Below are 18,244 nucleotides of genomic sequence, written 5' to 3' on the forward strand. Positions count from 1 at the left end.
GGCTTCGGGGCCAGTAATATACTGGCAGTCCTACACTGTCAGCTTAGCAAATATTGGCCTTTTAATGGAAAAAAGAATGAGCCAGTGAGAGAGAAAAGACATGACCCCATTGCATAAAAGCCGCTCTGTCGTTTTAGGATGTGTATCCTTGCGGGGAGAACGAAGGGCAAAGACCCTGGGAGGGCTGCTGAATGGCAGCGGGAGATGGCCAGTCCTCTGGGATCAAGCACATTTGCTTCCACCCACATTTTCCCAGTGAACTCTCACCTGTGTTATCTTTCCCCGCCTCCTGGCCGGCTTCTTAAGGGGAGGATAGAATTTCACTTTCTCTTTGCAGACATTAGCAGCTACAGCTGCAGAGGAGCTTCCTTGGTCTCCTTTAACAAGCCCCAGCTTGGCACTGGTTTTCCCTCATCACCGGTGGGACCTGCACCCTCTTGTCACCTGCCCTGGCCTTCCGGGCAGGGCCCAGCCTTGGCTCACCCACCAAGAGTAATCTTTGGGGCACTGGTCACTATCCTTTCTCTCTCTAGCTTCTGATCTGACCAGGGCTCAGATGGCAATCCCAGAGGACCCCAAGGAGGTGTCTCTCTCCCAGGGCATCCGCATGATGTTCTATGCCATGAAGCCCAATGAGACCTCCTTCCAAAGCCTGGAAGAGGTGCCTGACTATGTGAAGCAGGTAAGATCCAGGAGCAAAGGGTAAGCTTTCCCCATGTTGCAGGGGGACACAGAGAAGCCCGGTGTTATATAGACAGAAAGGGGAGGGAGGAAAGGAGGGATCGAGAAGGAGAAAGAGAGAGACAAAGAGACAGACACACACAGAGAGACAGAGACAGAGAAAGAGGAAGAGAGAGGGAGAGGAAGAAAGAGACAGAGAGAAACAGAGAGGAAGAGAGACAGAGACAGAGACACTGAGAAGTCATGGCATTAATTAGGTATTTTTATTGATAAAAAAACATTAAAATTATCATAAAGTCACTTTAGTGATAGGAAATAGATCTGTAACTTCACTGGCCCAGGGGACTCCTGACTGAGGAAGTTACTCCTTCCAAGACAGCTCCTTCTCTATACTTAGAGCTTTTGGCTACTTCAAGAACTTCAGTGTCTTGCCACGTTCATGCAGCACTTGAACCCACTGCACTATTTAAAGAGCTGGCAGTAGCATAAAAAGTGAAGGGGTTTGCATCTCATTTTTAGCATTTGCTGCCCATATGACCATGGATAAGTTTTTTAATTTCTCTGATCCTGTTTCTTTCTTTTAAAAAATGACTATAGGAATATTGGTACCTAGTTTACAGGGTTGTTGTGAAGCCAAAGGACAGAATATAAAGTCTGTAAAGCAAATTTTAAAATGCTCCAAAAATGCTGGCTTTCATCATCACTAATGATTAACCAGACAAGTATCTTCTCTGAATGGCGTTTTTTCTAGTCCCTAAAGAGATGAAACAGTAGGAAAACTAAGCCTTCTCTTCATGACCTTGAATTCTATAGGAGCCAAATGTTCCTGTCTAGATGGAAACCAAATAGGTAAGAAGTGATTTTAGAGAAATTAGAGAAAATTGAGAATTGATGAAGGAGCACCTCAAAAATGGCTGCAGAGATTCTAAGTGATGGTGCCAGGCAGTGATAGTTCTCTAGCCCTGGGAGTCAGCTAGTACCCAGGCGCAGGGGAGGAGAATGGGAGGCTATGGAGTAAGCATAATAATTATAATCAAAGTTATAAAAGCTAACTTTTATATATAATTTTAAGATTTGCAAAGCACTTCACAAATATTATATTATGTGATCCCCAGAACAGTTGTGAAAAATTGGTACTATTATTTTTCCATTTTACAGATAAGGAAATTGAGGTAAATCAAGATTAAATGAATTGCTTGGGATCAAAAAACTGGAATTATCCAAAGTCAGGATTTGAATTCAGATCCAGGTTCAGCATTCTATCCCTTTGGATGCCCCCTAGCTGCCTAGGAAAGCCTGTTTTCGAGTAGGGATCTTGGACTTTGGAAATACCAGACTTCAAAGTCTACCTGTGGTGCAGTCATGTGACTATTAGTAAATATGAGCTTCAGAATCTAAGCTATAAAAAGATGGTAGTGATAATCCCTGAAGCACTTCACAGAAAACTCATATGAAAGAACTTAAAGTTCACATTTGAAATTTTTAAAGGCTGGGTCAATACCATCTTTTATCTTAATTATCTCAGCTTTCTATGAAGTAAGTGGCAGAACTAGAATGATTCCAGCCTGTAGCATCCCAGATTTCTCTCTTTTAAGTGTTTGTTCTTTTTATAGTTTCTTCCAGATATGATAACATGTCATAGATATCCCACTCCCTGCTGGCTTTCATGTTTTGCTACTGGGAGGTCTGTGTGAAAGGACCCTGGATCAAATGTACTTGGCTTTTGGTCTATGGGGTATTTAATGGTCTAAAGAGATGCTCTCCCCTCTTCTCTGGTAGAAGCTCAATTCATGACACAAAGAATGTGTCAACCAGTTGGGTATACGTCATTCTTTCCCAGGCTGACCTCAGACCAAATTTTCTCTGCAGTTCCACACTGTCCAGAACCACTTTTCAATCCCAGACTCTGGCAAAGAATAGAAGTGGAAACTACCAGAATTAGAACCCGGCATATCAAAGTCCCACATCCTCACTGAGCTGTTCTTGCAGCATTCGCTAACTCAGGCCAGAAATAGACAAAAACATGACAGGAGAGGGAACGTTCTTCAGAGCCGGGACTGGAAAAGTTCAGAACAGCTGATTTGCTTCCACGTTTTTGGATGCTTTTGAAAATGAAGCCCACATTAAAAAGCCCTTTTTGGATTGCCTGCTACTAAGCTTCTTCTAATGTGAGGAAGGAAAGACTGAATTTTTCATTTAAACAAATGCCTAGATCTATCGACAATTACTCTCCAGAAACATTTTCTTAGTTACATGAAATAAGCTTGCACTCACTTTGTCTGCAAATTGCTTCCTTCACAACTCCCAACAAGAAGGGAGATGGTACAAATACCATCCCCTCCTTCTCTTGCCATTTTATACATGGGGAGATGGGGTAGATAGGACAGAGATATCTAAGATGTCACGTCATGTTTCCTTACCCAAATTCCAATTCTCTCCTCCTTGATTATTAACCATCCCTAATACAGAGCCTGATGGAATGAATCTGACCAAGGAAAGGTTATTTGAATAGATTTCCTTGACTGTGACATGCTAGAAAAACTGTTGAAAATGTGTTTTTCACTTAATGTAAAAAGTGACTACACCCAATAGTCAATATTAGCCTAGAGTCAAAAATCCTCCAGTGGAGTCTCCTTCTGGTGGCTCAGTTGATGTCATTTAAGTCATGATGTCTCAGAATTGAGACTTCATAAGCCATCCTAACTAGCCTTGAACTCAGTGGGGACATCACCTTCTCCCTAAGCCAACAACATCCTACCATGTCTAAATACATTTTCCAATACCTTGAGTTATTTGCCTTCTATTATATAACCAGAATAGAGTCTTGACTGGTAGCATGATATAGGAGAGCCAGCTTTAGAGTCTCCAAAGCCTGAGTTTAAATCTCACCTCTGACATGCCCTGTACATGTGACCATGGGCACATATGTGTGATACATGCTCATACATGGTTCTCTCAATAGCCCAGGAAACCCACCAAGGCTAGAAGTTGCAGAACAGATATTTTTTCTGCATTGGCTAAGGTATGATAAGTATGTTCTTACTGAATAAGGGCCCTTATTGTCTTCTTTCCCAATCGGGATCTATTTCCCCCCAAACTCAACAGGACAACTTGGGTGGAGCTCTGTCCTTATCCCTTGGGCTCTTTTTCTTCAGTGAGTAGAGAAAGGTTATCTCAATGAGCTGAACGACCAGGAAGCTGAACAATTCCATGTGTATAGTTCCTGCACATAAATGTCGCTGGGATTTTTCTTCACAGGCAACCCCATTTTTCATTTCCCTGATACTGCTTGAGCTGGCCCTCAGCTGGATCCTCAAAGGGAAGCCAGCAGGACGAGTGGATGATGCTTTAACCTCCATCTCGGCCGGTGTCTTATCTCGACTTCCAAGGTAAGCTAGACCCTGGAGTTAAAGGGAACAAATGCACCTGATTACTCCCAAAACATAGAAAAAGAAAGTATTTTATTGTATGTAGACAATGTTTATGTTTCAGCTATTATGTGGAAGAGTCTCCCAGTTCTAATCATCTAGAAAATCCATTTATCTGGGGTGGATTCAGATAGATGGGTCAGCTGGGCTATTTAGAAACTCATTCTGGTTAATTCATTCTTTCCCCTTACCATTGCTCTTCTCCCTGTGTTGAACCATTCATTAGAATTCAGATAAAAACAAAAAGAAAAAAATGGCAAAGTTAACCGAGCAGTGAGTGCATTGGACAGAACATCTAACATTCTGCATCCATAGTCTCCCACCTGAAAAGAAAGATTTGTTTGTCTCTCCAGCTACCTATTCAAGATTAACAATTAGAATTAATTCTTTGGTTTCGGTTCAGTGACATTTTTATTTCTCTTTCATACTCCTGGTTCCTTTTACTTTGTCTGGGCTGAGTACATCGGATGCTTAGCTCTAGACTTGGAAGAGAGCACAGAAGTAATCTCGTCTGAACTCCCTTCATTCATATAAGACTTACTAGGTTTTTCTGAATTCTTCATATCTGTTGTTTCTTACTGTGAATTGTTATGTTATAATGTATCATATGATATCATGTCATATATTATGTTATATTTATTTTGTTGTTATATTACATGGTGTTATATCATATCACCTTCATCTACCAGATCATAGATCATTTTGCTATTTCCCCAAACAAAACGACCCCAAACTTGGGTGCTTTTTGTCTCAGTTTTTCCCTACTCTATAAAGTTTATATGTTCTGATTTATATGAGATCTGTGCACACACATATGTGCTCTTTGGGATATATGCCCAGCAGTGAGATCACTAGATCTCTTGCTTTGGAAAATTCTGTTCAATTATAATAATTGATTAAATGTTTATTATATGAAAGGCTCTATGCCTGGTATGGTAGCAAGAAAGGGAATGCCAAAGGCATTTTCGCATCGCTAACTTCAAAGAACTCCCATCTGTTGGAGGAAGCAAGATGTTCACCGAAGAGTAAATAAGAAAGGGCAGGTTGTAAATATGAAGGGATGTGGGAGTGATTGCGTGAGAATGAAGGCACTTTTAGAGAAAGCTGCATCAGAGTTGAACCTTGGAAGCGGAATCTGGTCCTCTACACAGTAGAAACGAGGCAGGAATATTCTAAGCTTGGGCCACAGACTGTACAAAGGCAGGAAATGGAAAACCATGGATGGTAACAGAAAATAGTACGCTGAAGGTGGAATGTCAAGTGTATTGCGGTTCAGTCGGGTCCAACTCTCCATGAGCCCATTTGGAATTTTCTTGGCAAGGTTTGCCATGTCTTTTTCCAGATCATTTTACAGATGAGGAGACTGAGACAAACAGGATTAAGTCACTTGCCCAAGGTCACTTAGCTAGTAAGTGTCCAAGATCAGAAATATTAGCAAAAGGAAAATGAAATCAGCCTGTAAAGAAAGGTTGCAAAGGATAGTGAAGGTCTTCAAAGGCAAAGTATTTTCTCCAAGAGGCGGGAGTTAGCCACTGAAACTTCTTTGGTGGCACTGAGTAGCAGGTCACAAATAGATGCTAGTCAGGTCGGTCTGTTGTACTTTAATAAAGGGAAATTGGTTTCAGTTAGTTCTTCCAATGTTGTTATAAATAAAAACAGATTTTTATCCATCGTAAAGGATGGAGTTCACTGGCCTTCTGGTAGCTTCCTAATTTAACTAATTATTCTCACTAACCAAGTGTTAAGCTGTGTTTCCTTCCTACTTAAGGATGGCAGGTGATGTCAATGTCTCCTGGGACAGAGCCCCATGGCCACACCCTCATTACAGCTGTGTGTGTGTGTGTGTGTGTGTGTGTGTGTGTGTGTGTGTGTGTCTATCTAAAAAGAGGATGTGCAAAAAGAAGGACTTCCATGAATATCAGAGTCCACACAACAGAGAGCATGGGTGAGGAGGAGCTCCTGAGGGGTTTGTGGTTTGTGTCTCAGGCTTCCCACCCAGTTTTTCTCACTGTGCTCTGAGGACTTGTCTTTTTGCATTTCTCAGGGCTTTGGAATGTTTTTGTGATCCACCCATAAAAAGGAGGGTGGATTCTTTTTTTTTTTAAATGAAATAGAAATTTGAAGGTTGTAGAAAAAAAATAAAACTTCCAACTTGTCTAAATCCAAAAAAAAAAAAAAAATACAGAGCAATGTCCAGTGAACCAGCTAATTGCCTGAAGAGCCTACTCTTGGAAGGCTTTCCTATTAATATCCACTTTCCCCTATAAGTATATATACTTATCTATTTTCATAACAGATGCAGGACTGATTGCAAAACCAAAAAGACCCGATTTTGAGTCCATATTTTCTCAGTAACCCCTAATATTATAAGTCACAGAGTAGTTATGGATAATATTATAGATCTGAAACAAGAAAAAAAATAATAACAATATCTCATATTTGTATGCCAATTTAAGGTTTACAAAGCATTGTTCATATGTTACCTCATCTGATTCTTTCAAAACTCTGCTAAGTAGGTGAAATTATTATCTCCCTTTTATAGATGAGGAAACTGAACCTGAGAGGTTAATTGCTTACAAAGCTAATAAGTGTTTGAGAGAGGATTCAAACTCAAGACTTCCTAAATCCAGGTCCCTAACTCTATCTGTTGCACTATAGAGCCAGCTATCTCTTTATCTGTATAGATGTCTGTAGAGAAGAGAAATTTTATTTCATTTTATCTCAGTATCCACAGTGCATGGAATAGAGGAAAGTTTTACCATCTTAGTAACTCCCTCACCCCACACTTCCCCATTCTCAGACGTGGGCCAGTTTAGCAGGATTCTTCCTGAAATCTGGCTCCCAAAATGGAGTACCTGAAATTGGTAATCTGTCTATCCAGGGTCAAGGACAGCACATGAGGAGCCTGGTGTTTGTCTTAAACTTGGAACATTCCATTGAATCATCACATTTTTTCAGTATTAAGTGAATGTTTAAAAAACCCTTGTTGAGAATAATTTTGTATATATTTGAGCTTAATTCTTCTGTAAAAAATATTTTACCCTCAGAAAAATGAAAGCTCTTTGAGGTCCAGGAGCAATTTGTTTCTTTTTTAAGTCCTTGGCCCAGAGTGAGGCTTGTAGTAGATGCTTAATAAATGCTTGATGAATGAGTACAAATGAATAAAAAAAAATTTGGGTGATTGGGTTGCTAATGAGCCAAAGGTTGGGGTTGGATCAATGGCAAGATATTAAAAATGAAGCTTTCGGGATACCTCTGAGATCTTATAAGTCCAAACATCCCTTTCTGCAAGACTAGCTTCAGTATCTCGGGCAACTGGAGTTAGTAGTGCTGGCCTGTATGGCCCATTGTTGACTGTTAGCCGATCAATAAATGGGCCCTGATGAATCAGTCTGGAAGTGCCAGGCTGAATACTGGTTCTTCTAGGGACACAAAAATGAAAGAGTCTCTGTGCAGATGTCTATATCTACATCCAGATTATACATGTTTATAGTCTATATAAATACACATGTAGATGTGTGTATATGTAGATGTGTGTATATGTATGTCTACATACCTTTAATCTGGAAAGATAGCTTAGCGTCAGCTTGTGAAGTCAAATGCCCAAGGATCAGAGACTGCTTTTAATAAAAATAAAATTAAAAAAAAACAATCTTAATAACAATATGATAGTTAAAACAACGCACCCATTATCTCTACTGGAAATAGGGAGCCCTTGAAGTTTCTTGATCTGAGGATTCTTTGGTCAGATTTGCATTTATGGATACATCATAACTATTCCCATAGTTACTGATGAACTTTCCCAGACAATCTATCACATCAAGAATAGTTTTTGGAGCCAAACTTGCCCATGCTTGTCTTTCCCCTCTCCGCCTTGTTGGCTTGCACAGCAGATGCCAAAGAGTGAAGGGCAAAGGGCAAGAGCCATGGCCACTCTTTTTCCATGGTCCTCTGTTGTTGCACACAGAATCTCAAAACCCAAAGTTCCTTAAACAGGTATATAAAAACAAACTACAAACAAACACACGGGTTCTGGCTGGGCCTCCCGGCTCCTGCTGATCGGGTTTCCCTTCCTCTTCGCTCCCTTTCAGCAAGAAAATATCAGGGAAACTCGACAGAAACCGTTAAACCAATATTGCAGCCGAAGCCGCAGCATCAGGGGAAATGGGAGTGCAAATCATTAACAGCTGAGGGTTAGATTAACACACCATGGATCGTATCCTCTCCCAGGGACTCACTTTCATTCTCTCCAGGAGCCACTGAGGCTGGCTATTTCCTTAAGGCCTCCAGTCCCCATTCAGAAAATGCAGGAGGAGGATCGGGCAGAAGCTTCTGTTTGGGAAAAGGTTCCTTCCGTCCCTCCCTACATAGAGTTGGGTAAACTGGACGGCGCCCATTCATCCGAATGTGTGGGTAGACTTTTTCCACTGCACAATCCCTGTCCCGGAAAAGCGGCAGAGGGCTGGCGGCCTGGAGGAAAAGCCCCTTGGACTTGGGGATATCAGTTTCATTGTCAGGTCAAGGTCATCCGTTCCCAGATGGAGGTCAGCAGATCTCAGGCTGGAGGAAGACATTAAAAACTGGTCAAGGATCCGTTTTATTTTCTAGCCAGTCTCTCTGACAGCAGTTTGTCAGGGAAAACAAAAAGGCCAGCTGCATCGCAGCCTGGATTCTGGGGGCAGGCAGGGAGACAGCTGCTGGCTTGTCCCAGCCACTCTCCTTGGAGAACCGAGCCCTCGCTGTCTGTGCGGAAATTTCTGTTCGCTGGCGTTAAGCACAGCACATTATAGGCAGGTATTTTTGCAATCAATCGTTTCCTGTGCACACATGCTCACCGAACACTTACATTAATAAAAAGTTACAGGGGGAGGAGAAAAAGAAGTTAGATGGTTCACTTTTAAAATCAACCTATAATAATTACTAATGAAACCTTAAAACACTTGGTGAACTCGACCCACCGATTTCAGAATGAACCGCAAGGAAATCCTGACAGATTTTCCTTTGTATTAAAAGAATATTTTTCGGGGAGCACTCTTTGAGATTTCCGGGTCTCTCTGTTGTGACTTCCTTGAAATGTTTCTGTTTTCATAAAGTTTCTTGTCCCTAGAGAAGTTTTATACCACATATAAATATTTGCAGTTGATTCACTCTTTCTTAGGCATTCATTATTATTATTCTTTTTGAAATAACGGATTATAAATCAAACCAGAATGTGGTGTAGGTATGATCTGAAGTAGAACATTTATAAAGGAGCCAGGGTTTTGTGTTCTTTTGTGAAGGGGTGCCATCTGAAGTTTGTTGCAGGGGATCCTCAGTCTGCCATCCATCTCTATGTCCTGCCCCTGACAGCCATGTCAGTGACAGAGCTTTCTATTTCTTACTAAGAAAATCCCCTTTATCAAAGTTCTTGTATTTTAAAGGCGAGGGGATAGATAAGGTGAAAAAAAATTAATTCCTTAGAAATGTTTTGGATCCCAAAAACAACAACAACAAAATAAAACAGAACAAAAAAGGAAAAAAATGAAGACTGGAGTTTTAACATTCTATATTTAGCATAGAAGTAATAACAAAGGCTGGCAAGCATGATTCTCTAGTGACAGAGTACTCATCACTTGGCTCGACTGATTTGATAAGTGCATGTTAATTTAACAAGAAGCAATAAATGTTTCAGCCAATATAAGACCTGTTGTTTATTCCAATAACCAAGAGAGTACTATCAACTCACTGAGAGAAAGAAGCTAAGGAAAACATCAGTGTTCTTGGTCTTTGCGTTTCCGAGGAAACCTCTGACTCCTTTGTTCTAGCCTTAGTTTTTATTTGCTATTGTACAAATATTATTGTTCATGAGTAATAACTGATCAATCAGGTTAATGTTACGATCCTTGACTTTTCAAATAAATTATAGACAAGACTGTCAGTCGTGTTCAGTGTGCACATTAAACTCAAAATGTCTGTATATTGTGTTTATAATACTTTTTCAACTTGCAGACTTTCTTTTCTTCATATACCTTTCATGTTATATTTCCATAAAAAGATTTTTTAAAAATCTATGTTCTTTCACAATTTGGGGAAATTAGTTGGATTGAACTTCTGCCTTTCTAAAATGTGAAACCGTCATGATTCCGCTCTGCAGTCTCAGAGTAAGCCACCCAGCCCCTGCAAAGCTTGCCATCGGCATGTTCATCTTAAGCAAAAATCAATATTCCACTAGATGGAGCAAAGCAGCAGGAGTTTTTGCAGATGGATATGTCTGCCTTCAGCGTCAGCATCAAGAACTTTTTGGAGAAAAAAGAAAGAATAAAGTAAAGTACCAGTCATTACAGCATGGCTCATTTTTACTGGAGACATGGTTGGCTGGTTATTATATTATTATTATTATTATGTATTATATTATTATTATTGGAAAATAATTTATGTAATAATCTGATAGATTATTACAAAGAAAACAAAGAACTTTTCCTCTCTTTTGTTTTATATGATCAGGCTTAATTCTTCCTTGGATAACCAAACATTTATTGAAAAATCATTTATCGACTTTTGAGATGTGGCTTCCTTTACTCTCATCAACACAGCCACTTCCCTTCTTCTAACTCCCACCCCCAAAAGCAAATAAACAACCTAACACAACCAAAAAAAGTGCCCTGAGACTAAATCCCAGTGCATTTTTATAGTAATCTTTTCTGAAACCCAAGTAATTTAGACTCACAGGCTTTTAAGAAAGTTTCCTGGGAGAAGGTAGAAGTCTTTAAATACAGGAACCAGCTTTGAAGACTAATGACTATTCTTCAAGAAGAGATCTAAACAGGGCTGAGAGAAAAAGGCCAGGTTGGAGATCTAGAAATGAGAGGGTGTTCAACAAAACATACAATCCTTTACCACCATTGAAACAACAGAGCTTAGCTACTAGTCAGTAAGAAGAATTAGTTAAAATAGGAAATTACCAGACTGATCTCCTTCCTCCACACTGGTTTCTTTTCTCTACCCCACCTACACGTACATAAAAATGAGGGAATATGTGACTTCCTGGACACTAACACAATTTTTGGCCCTTAGCCCGGGAGCAGATTATCCTTGATCTGGTTCTGAGTCCAATTTCACACAGGTAAAGTAAGAACAATAATGGCATTTACATAGCACTTTAAAATTTCCAACTATTTTTCAAATGCATAATTTGATTCTCACAACAACCCTGGAAGTTGGTGCTGTTAATTTCTCCACTTTACAAATGAGGAAACTGAGTCAGATTATGGTTAAGTGACTTACTGAGGTCATACAGTTAGAAAGTGTCTGAAGTCAGATCTGATTTCTAGGACCAGTGCTCCATTCACTGGATGACCTACCTGCTTCTTAAATAATAGGAGCATTGAAATCAAACTGACTGAAATTTTCAATATTAAAATAGTATTTTGTTATCAACTTATCCTGACTGCATTTTTTTGGTTTTAGAAACTGGTAGACAGCTAATAGATATATTATTATAAAAATGTTTTCCCAGTTTGTTGCTTCCCTTCTAATCTTGTTTGCATTAGTTTTGTTTGTACAGATAATATATTTTGAAAGCAGCCCAGAGTACCTGACCAATTCCTCCCAATAGCTGAAAATTTGGCTACCTTATGACCAGAAAGCAGACCCTCAACTTATCCATATCCCCAAATATGGCTAATAATAATAATAATTATTATTAGTATTATGATTTTCATCTCACCTTTGAATCCTGAATGTTAAGTTTATTGTCTAACACATACTTGGTAATAGCTCTGGAGTCCATTTATTAATTTAAAGTGGGGACAAATGGGACCGTATGCATCACCATCACTGACTTGGCGAGATTTCCTTCTCCGTATCCCCAAGATCCCAAGCCCTAGGTCCTCTATTCATAGTTAATGACTAAACGGGAACTGGGATTTGGGAATTAGGTCCCTAATCCCTTATACTAACCAGTAGGCCACATCTCCACATGAGAATTTCAGCTCAATGTGTAGTTCATCGATTGTTTCCGGGACCTCTTCCCTCCCCCCAGGATGGGTTTTCAGCATGGAAGTTGAAATTCCAGAAAGCAGAGTCATATGGGGGTGGGAAGGTGTGGAGGGGAGAGGAAGGAGCTCCGGTTTAGGATTCAGGGTCTGGTGGGAACATTTTGGAAAATGTAGGTGCTATTTCCTGCAATCAAGGACTTGCCAGAGCTTGATAATCATTTCCCAGCTGTGTCGTTCTGGCGAATTGTTTCTAGTCCTGGTGAATTCATGGCTGGGTTTGCATGTTAAAAAGGGGAGGAGACCAGTTCCATCTTGCTGATAGAACGCAGGGAATAGAGGTCCCCCAGCTCCTCCCTGCCTGGCCTCCACCTTGAGGGAAGCTTGGCTTTGTGTACATGTGTGAAAAAAAGCTTCAACTGGAGTATGTCAGGCATATTTCTGCTCGATTTGTGTCAACCCTAATAAGTCAGTTGACAGGGTAATAAATTGGGTGTCTGCTCCAGGCCTGGCACCTCCAAAGGAAAGTTAGGGGGATTTCAGTCAGAGGCAGCTTCACTTTGTTTAGCAAATGAACCTTTCTCAGGAGGCCTCCCTCTCCCCTCCTTTTCTTTTCACTCTCTTTTCTTTTCCATCTTTCTGTTTTCATCTCCCCCTTTCTCTTCTCTTCCTTCGTCTCTCTTTTCTCCTTTATCTTCTCTCATCCATTCTCCCCTCTACTTTCTTCTTCCTTCCCTCTTTTCTCTTTTCCCCCTCCCTTTCATCCTGCATCTCTCTTTCTTCCCTTCTTTCCCCTCCCATCTCTTTTTCGCCACTCCACTTTCTTCTTCCTTCTTTTTGTCTTCTCTCTCTTTTTTCCCCACATTTTCTTCCTCTCTTCCCCCCTTTGATTTTTTTTCATTTTCCTTCTCTTTTGTCTCTCCCTTCCTCTCTTTTCGTTTCTTCTCTCCTCTTTTTTCCTCTGCTTTCCTTCCTCTCTTCCTCATTCCCTGTATTTCCTCTTTTCTCTCCCTTTCCCCCTCCCTTCTTTCCTTGCTTCTATCTTCTTTTCCCTCTTTTTTTCATTTATTTCCCTTTTCTTTTCCCCTTTTTTCTTCTTCCCTCTTTTCCCTCTTCCTCTCTTTTTTCTTTCTTCTTCTTTTTTATTATCATTTCCCTTTTCTTTCTCCTCATCCCATTTCCTCCCCTCTCCTTCCCTCTCTTCTCCTTTGCTTTCTTCTCATCCTCCTACTGTTTCAACTGTCCCTCTCTCTCTTCCCTCATGCTCTTTTCCCCTCCTTCTCTCTTCTCTTTTCTTCTCTTTCTTCTTTCTCTTCTCCCCTCTTTTTATTTCTTTCTTCTTTCTTTCTTCCCATCTCTTCCTCTCTTCTTTTCCTCCCTTGCTCTTTTCTCTTTCCTCATTATCTTCACATCTTTCTTCTCTCCATCCTCATCCTCCCCTTCGTTCTTCTTTCTCTTCCTCTCTCCTTTCTCCCTCACCCTTCTGTCTCTGTCTCTCTCTCTGCCAATGAGATTATCATATGAGAGTACTCACTTCACTCGCCATTAGAAAATCAAAAATCTTTTACATTTGGGAAGAAAAGCATCAGCATTTTTGGGAAGTAAGTTCTTCTAAGTCATACTTTTCACTGATTTTCAAAGCTGACATGGCATTCTTCTTATGTGAGGGAAATGTACTAGAGCTATGGAAATCCCCATTTCACAGATGAGGAAACAGGTTCACATAGCTTAAATGCTTGCACACAGTCACACCATTAGAAGGTATCCAAAATTGGAGTTTGGTGGAGTTTGGAGATCCTTAACTAGAGAGTCACAATGGGTAGGGGTTCTGAATTACATGGCAAAACTAGAATTCAGTGTTATCAGTTATTTCCATTCAGGAGTAACTTCAAGTGATTCTGCTTAATGTAAAAAAAGATTTTGAGAATACTTTTTTTAAAATTAATATTTGAATATTTATTGCCTAGGACAGAGCCTGGTATAGAGCAGATGTGGTATCATGAATGCTCATTGATGTGATTGATAGGACATCAGTTATCCTGGTGTATGTTGGAGTGTTTCCTATGCAGTATCACTGTTTATATCTTCCTTTAAAGATAATGCTTTCTTTCCAAAGTTGGAAGAACCTACAAAGGGGATTTTTATTTTAGGAAGGGTTGTTAGAATGGGCATCAAAAAGCTAGAGAGGGAATAGAAAACTAGATCTGTTCCTATGCATCCTAGATTGGAGAGGGGAGAACAGATTTAATCAGGCTCAAAGCAAGAAGACGTAGGATCTGCTGGTTTTTATCGGGTACAGTAAGCTGCAGAATACAATGAATTTATCTAGTTTTAAAATGGCTGAATGTATTTGTTTCATTTTCTCAGGGCATTAATTCAACTAAAACTAACCACCATTTCATCCTTCCAATTTTGCTTTCTTTGGTTGTTCAGGAGCCAGCGAGCATTTGAGGGCAGCTGGGGACTATGCAGGTCATTTGGGCTATGCAGGAATCCTTTCTGCTCATTCCCCCAGTTATTTGCATTTTTATATGCCTTATAAATGTATCGGGGGCTCACATACAAATTCCTGCAGATGACCGTACTCTCAATATCTCTGTAGAGGGAACAAAGTTTTTTTTTCCTATATATATTTCCCCCCTCTTCCAAGGGCATGAAGCCAAGTTTTAGGGGGAGGAAAGCCCATGAATAGCCTATGCCTTTAATTTTTTTCACATCTGTGGTAGTTGGTAAGAGCCTGAAGGCTTTGGAGTTGAACAGTGTGTTATTGACAAAAGCATTTGGCCTCTGGTAGAAATCCAATGATAAATGAGATGAATACCTTGGAATCAGCTGGTATCTAAAGAAATATGTCCAAGGAGGCAAAAAGTTGGACTTAAAAAAGAAGAAAAGTTGCTGTCATTTAACAAATACGGTCTGAATTGAGAATTGTTTCTCATGATATACAATCTCCAAATTGGTCTGGAGATGGTGGAAGGGGGGAGAGAGAGAGCAAGAGCACAAGATTGATTTGAAAATGAAATATGTAGGTAATTCTTGAGAGTATAATTTTAAAAGACAACATGACACATTTATATGTCTGCTGAAGCTATACCCATTTTTCTAAAACACTTTATATATAAACAATGTGCTGATGAGTGAGAGCTCATGAGATAATGTGTTTAAATCACTTTGCAAGTCTAAGAGTGCAAACATCAGCCATTTACACATATATTCCCATATCTTGACATCTGTACCCCATTGTTAAAGTCACCCATCTTAACAGGCTGCCTCCCCATTAGTAAGTTTCAAAGCAGGACAGCTTTCCTAGGCCTCTGCCCAATGAAGTCCCTAGGAGCTTTTCTCTTCACTTGTGGCTCTCCTAGTAAATCTAATAAAGGACATTGAGAAGGAAGCTGCTTGATGGAAGGAATTTGAGAATATTTTTAAGCACATCATCTCTAATTTAAACTTAGGCCTTAAGATGTGGTGAGATGTAGTCTGGCTCAGCCCTGGGAGCGGTCCCCATTTTTTTAGGACTTATTCATCACAACACCCCTGGGAGGTGGGCTAGTATTGTATTTAACAGATGAGAAAACTCCAAGCATGAAATGGATAAATTACTTTTTCTGGGCTTCTACAGGGAAATCAGGAGCAGTGTTAGTTTATACTCCTAAAGACCCCTGCACTTGTTCCAAATTCTGACTCTGAAACTAATGATGTAACCACAGGCAAGTCACTAACTTCCAAGCCTCAGTTTTTTTTTTTTTCAATCCATAGAATGACGATCACAACCCCCCCCCCCAAAAAATGCAATATCAACTTATGTAGTTGATTTTCAGTCATGTCTGATTCTTTATGATCCCATTTGAGTTCTTTTCTTTTTCTTTTTTTCTTTTCTTTTTGTAAAGACACTGGAGTTATTTGTCATTTCCTTTTTGACAGGTGAGGAGACTGAGACTAATAGGATTAAGTCACTTGCCCAAGGTCACAAAGGTAACAAGTGACCGAGGCTGGATTTGATCTCGTGAAAATGAGTCTGACTTCAGGATAGGCCTGCTATCCACTCTGCCGCCTAGCGGCCCATGCGGTTACCATGCATCTAACAAGGTTGCTAGGTATGACAGAACACAAATACAAATGACAATTATTTATTATTGTGTTGTTGCAAGGATCAAATGAGACAACTTTATACAGTTTTCCTAAGCTTTAAAACACTAATAATGATGATGCTAATGATGATGAGAACAACAATATTGTAGAGGGAACCAAAAGGTTAATGAACTTACTCAGGGGTTAATGCAACTTCTATGTCTCAAGTTTGAATTCAAAAGCCAGGTCTTTTAGGCTTGAAGACTAGCCTTCTATCTACTCTGTCCCTTTCGCCTTATCATCTCTCCCAAGGCTTCTTATTTTTTTTTGCAATGGAAAAATGGAGAACTTAATAAATCATAGGAATCAGCTGATGATCTGCTGAGTGGTCTGTTATTAACTTGCAAGCAAAGGAGGCACAAAGAAATAAACTAACTTGAAAGGAGAGAAAAGCTCCAAGTAATACATATGTCTGGAACGTGACCTTAGCTTTGTTCTTCCATGACTGTAAACAGAAATGATACAGAAGAAAATACTTGGAAATAATTATTTTTCAAAAGGAAGAAATGGGCCCATTTGCTGTATACACCTTTCCAAGTGGGGGAAAAGACCTGGCCATGAAGAGATCTGGTGATAGCCACCTGGGATTATTTAAAAGGTCTAGTTTCAAAACATTATAGAGGGAGTTAATAGTTACACCTTCACTTCTGAGTGAAATGATGTCTCATTGTTCCTGGGCAGTGTCCAGAATGGGTCAGGCTCCCTAGAGACATTTTTGGATCACTGCAGGAGAACAGTGTGTGCATTGTCTGGAAAGCCTGAAAAACAGAGGCAAAACTAAGGTGAGGTGGGTTGACCTTTGCTCCAGATGCTAACATTTAGAGTATATTTACATGAAATTGTTCAGCTCCTTAGAAAGAATTGTGCTTAATGATTTTTATTAAAAGTAGAAAACGCTTTTTCTGCCATCAGCCTTATATTTGCTCTTCCTCTGCACTCCAGGAAGCAACCCCCCCAGCAGCAGCTTCCTGCTGTCTTGAGGATTCCATCAAGAGCAAAATGGGCACAACCCATCCAAATGGATTTGTCTCTAAATGCTGATTCTGATGTGTATTGGATAATAAGCTCCTTGAGGGCAGGAGACAATTGTTGCTTTTTGTGTTTGTTTTGTTTCCTTTCACTTTCCTTTGTATCCTTTGGAATCTGTTGTCAAGTGAGAGTTTAGCAAATGCATCTTGGCTGATTAATTGCATTTCATGGCTCTTGTCCAGAGAGCCTATATCTCCTTCATTTGATGAAAATGGAAGCCTGGCAGTTCTCATGAGAACAGAAGTGCCTGGCATCTTGAAGATTGTTTTGATATGTTTTGTATCCAAACCATGTGCTTGTATCTGTGCCATACTCTTATCTTCCTTCCTGCCCCCAGGAGGATGTCAGCTCTTTGTGGAAGGGGATATTTCCTTTTTTCCTTTTTGGTGATTGTATATTACCTCTCACAGAATCCTTATTTTCTTTCAAGGATCAGCTCACCTGCCATGATTCTTTGTGAAGAACTGCTCAGAAGTGCTCTCTCCTTGGCCAGATTATCTTCTCTCTACTTACTTGGCTTTGTGGCTGCATGGATATTGTGTTCTTCCTGTTCCCCCTGCCCTGAACTGCACTGCTACCCACTAGACAGCAACCTGTATAGGCTGGGACAAGACATTAAGTTGCAAGGACAGGAGCTATCTTTTGCTTTTTTTTTTTTTTTTTTTTTTTTTTTTTTTTTTTTTTTTTTTTTTTTTTTTTTTTTTGTATCTTCAACGCTTAGCACAAAGCCTGACATGTAGCTTTACTTAAAGAATGGCTATTGAATTGAATTGAGTTGATCTTCCAAAACCTCAGTTTACTCCTTTGTAAAATGAAAGGGTTTTGTTTGAAGGCATTGTCAATCCCTTTTAGCCCTGGTGCGATGATCCTATGAGTGCAAGATCTCTGAGGGGGAGAATTGGTTATTTTCTGTCTCAGTACTCCCAAGTACCAAGTACAATGTGTTGTATAAAGTAATTGTTTACAGATCCAACCACTCTGGAGAACAATTCGGAATTATTC

At 40.0% G+C, this 18,244-nt stretch overlaps 1 protein-coding gene across 1 annotated transcript in view; it reads left to right on the top strand.

The window, feature by feature from the left end:
- The first annotated feature begins 329 nt into the window (after positions 1-329).
- Positions 330-18,244, top strand: part of AGMO (alkylglycerol monooxygenase) — a 298,597-nt gene continuing 280,682 nt past the window's right edge. The window contains exons 1-2 of the mRNA XM_003772131.4: positions 330-682; positions 3,940-4,070. Of these exons, the coding sequence (XP_003772179.2) occupies positions 557-682; positions 3,940-4,070 (257 nt within the window). The 5' untranslated portion in view covers positions 330-556. The remainder of the gene's footprint in view (positions 683-3,939; positions 4,071-18,244) is intronic.

Source organism: Sarcophilus harrisii, chromosome 5 (assembly GCF_902635505.1).
Source record: "Sarcophilus harrisii chromosome 5, mSarHar1.11, whole genome shotgun sequence".
NCBI classification, from domain to species: domain Eukaryota; kingdom Metazoa; phylum Chordata; class Mammalia; order Dasyuromorphia; family Dasyuridae; genus Sarcophilus; species Sarcophilus harrisii.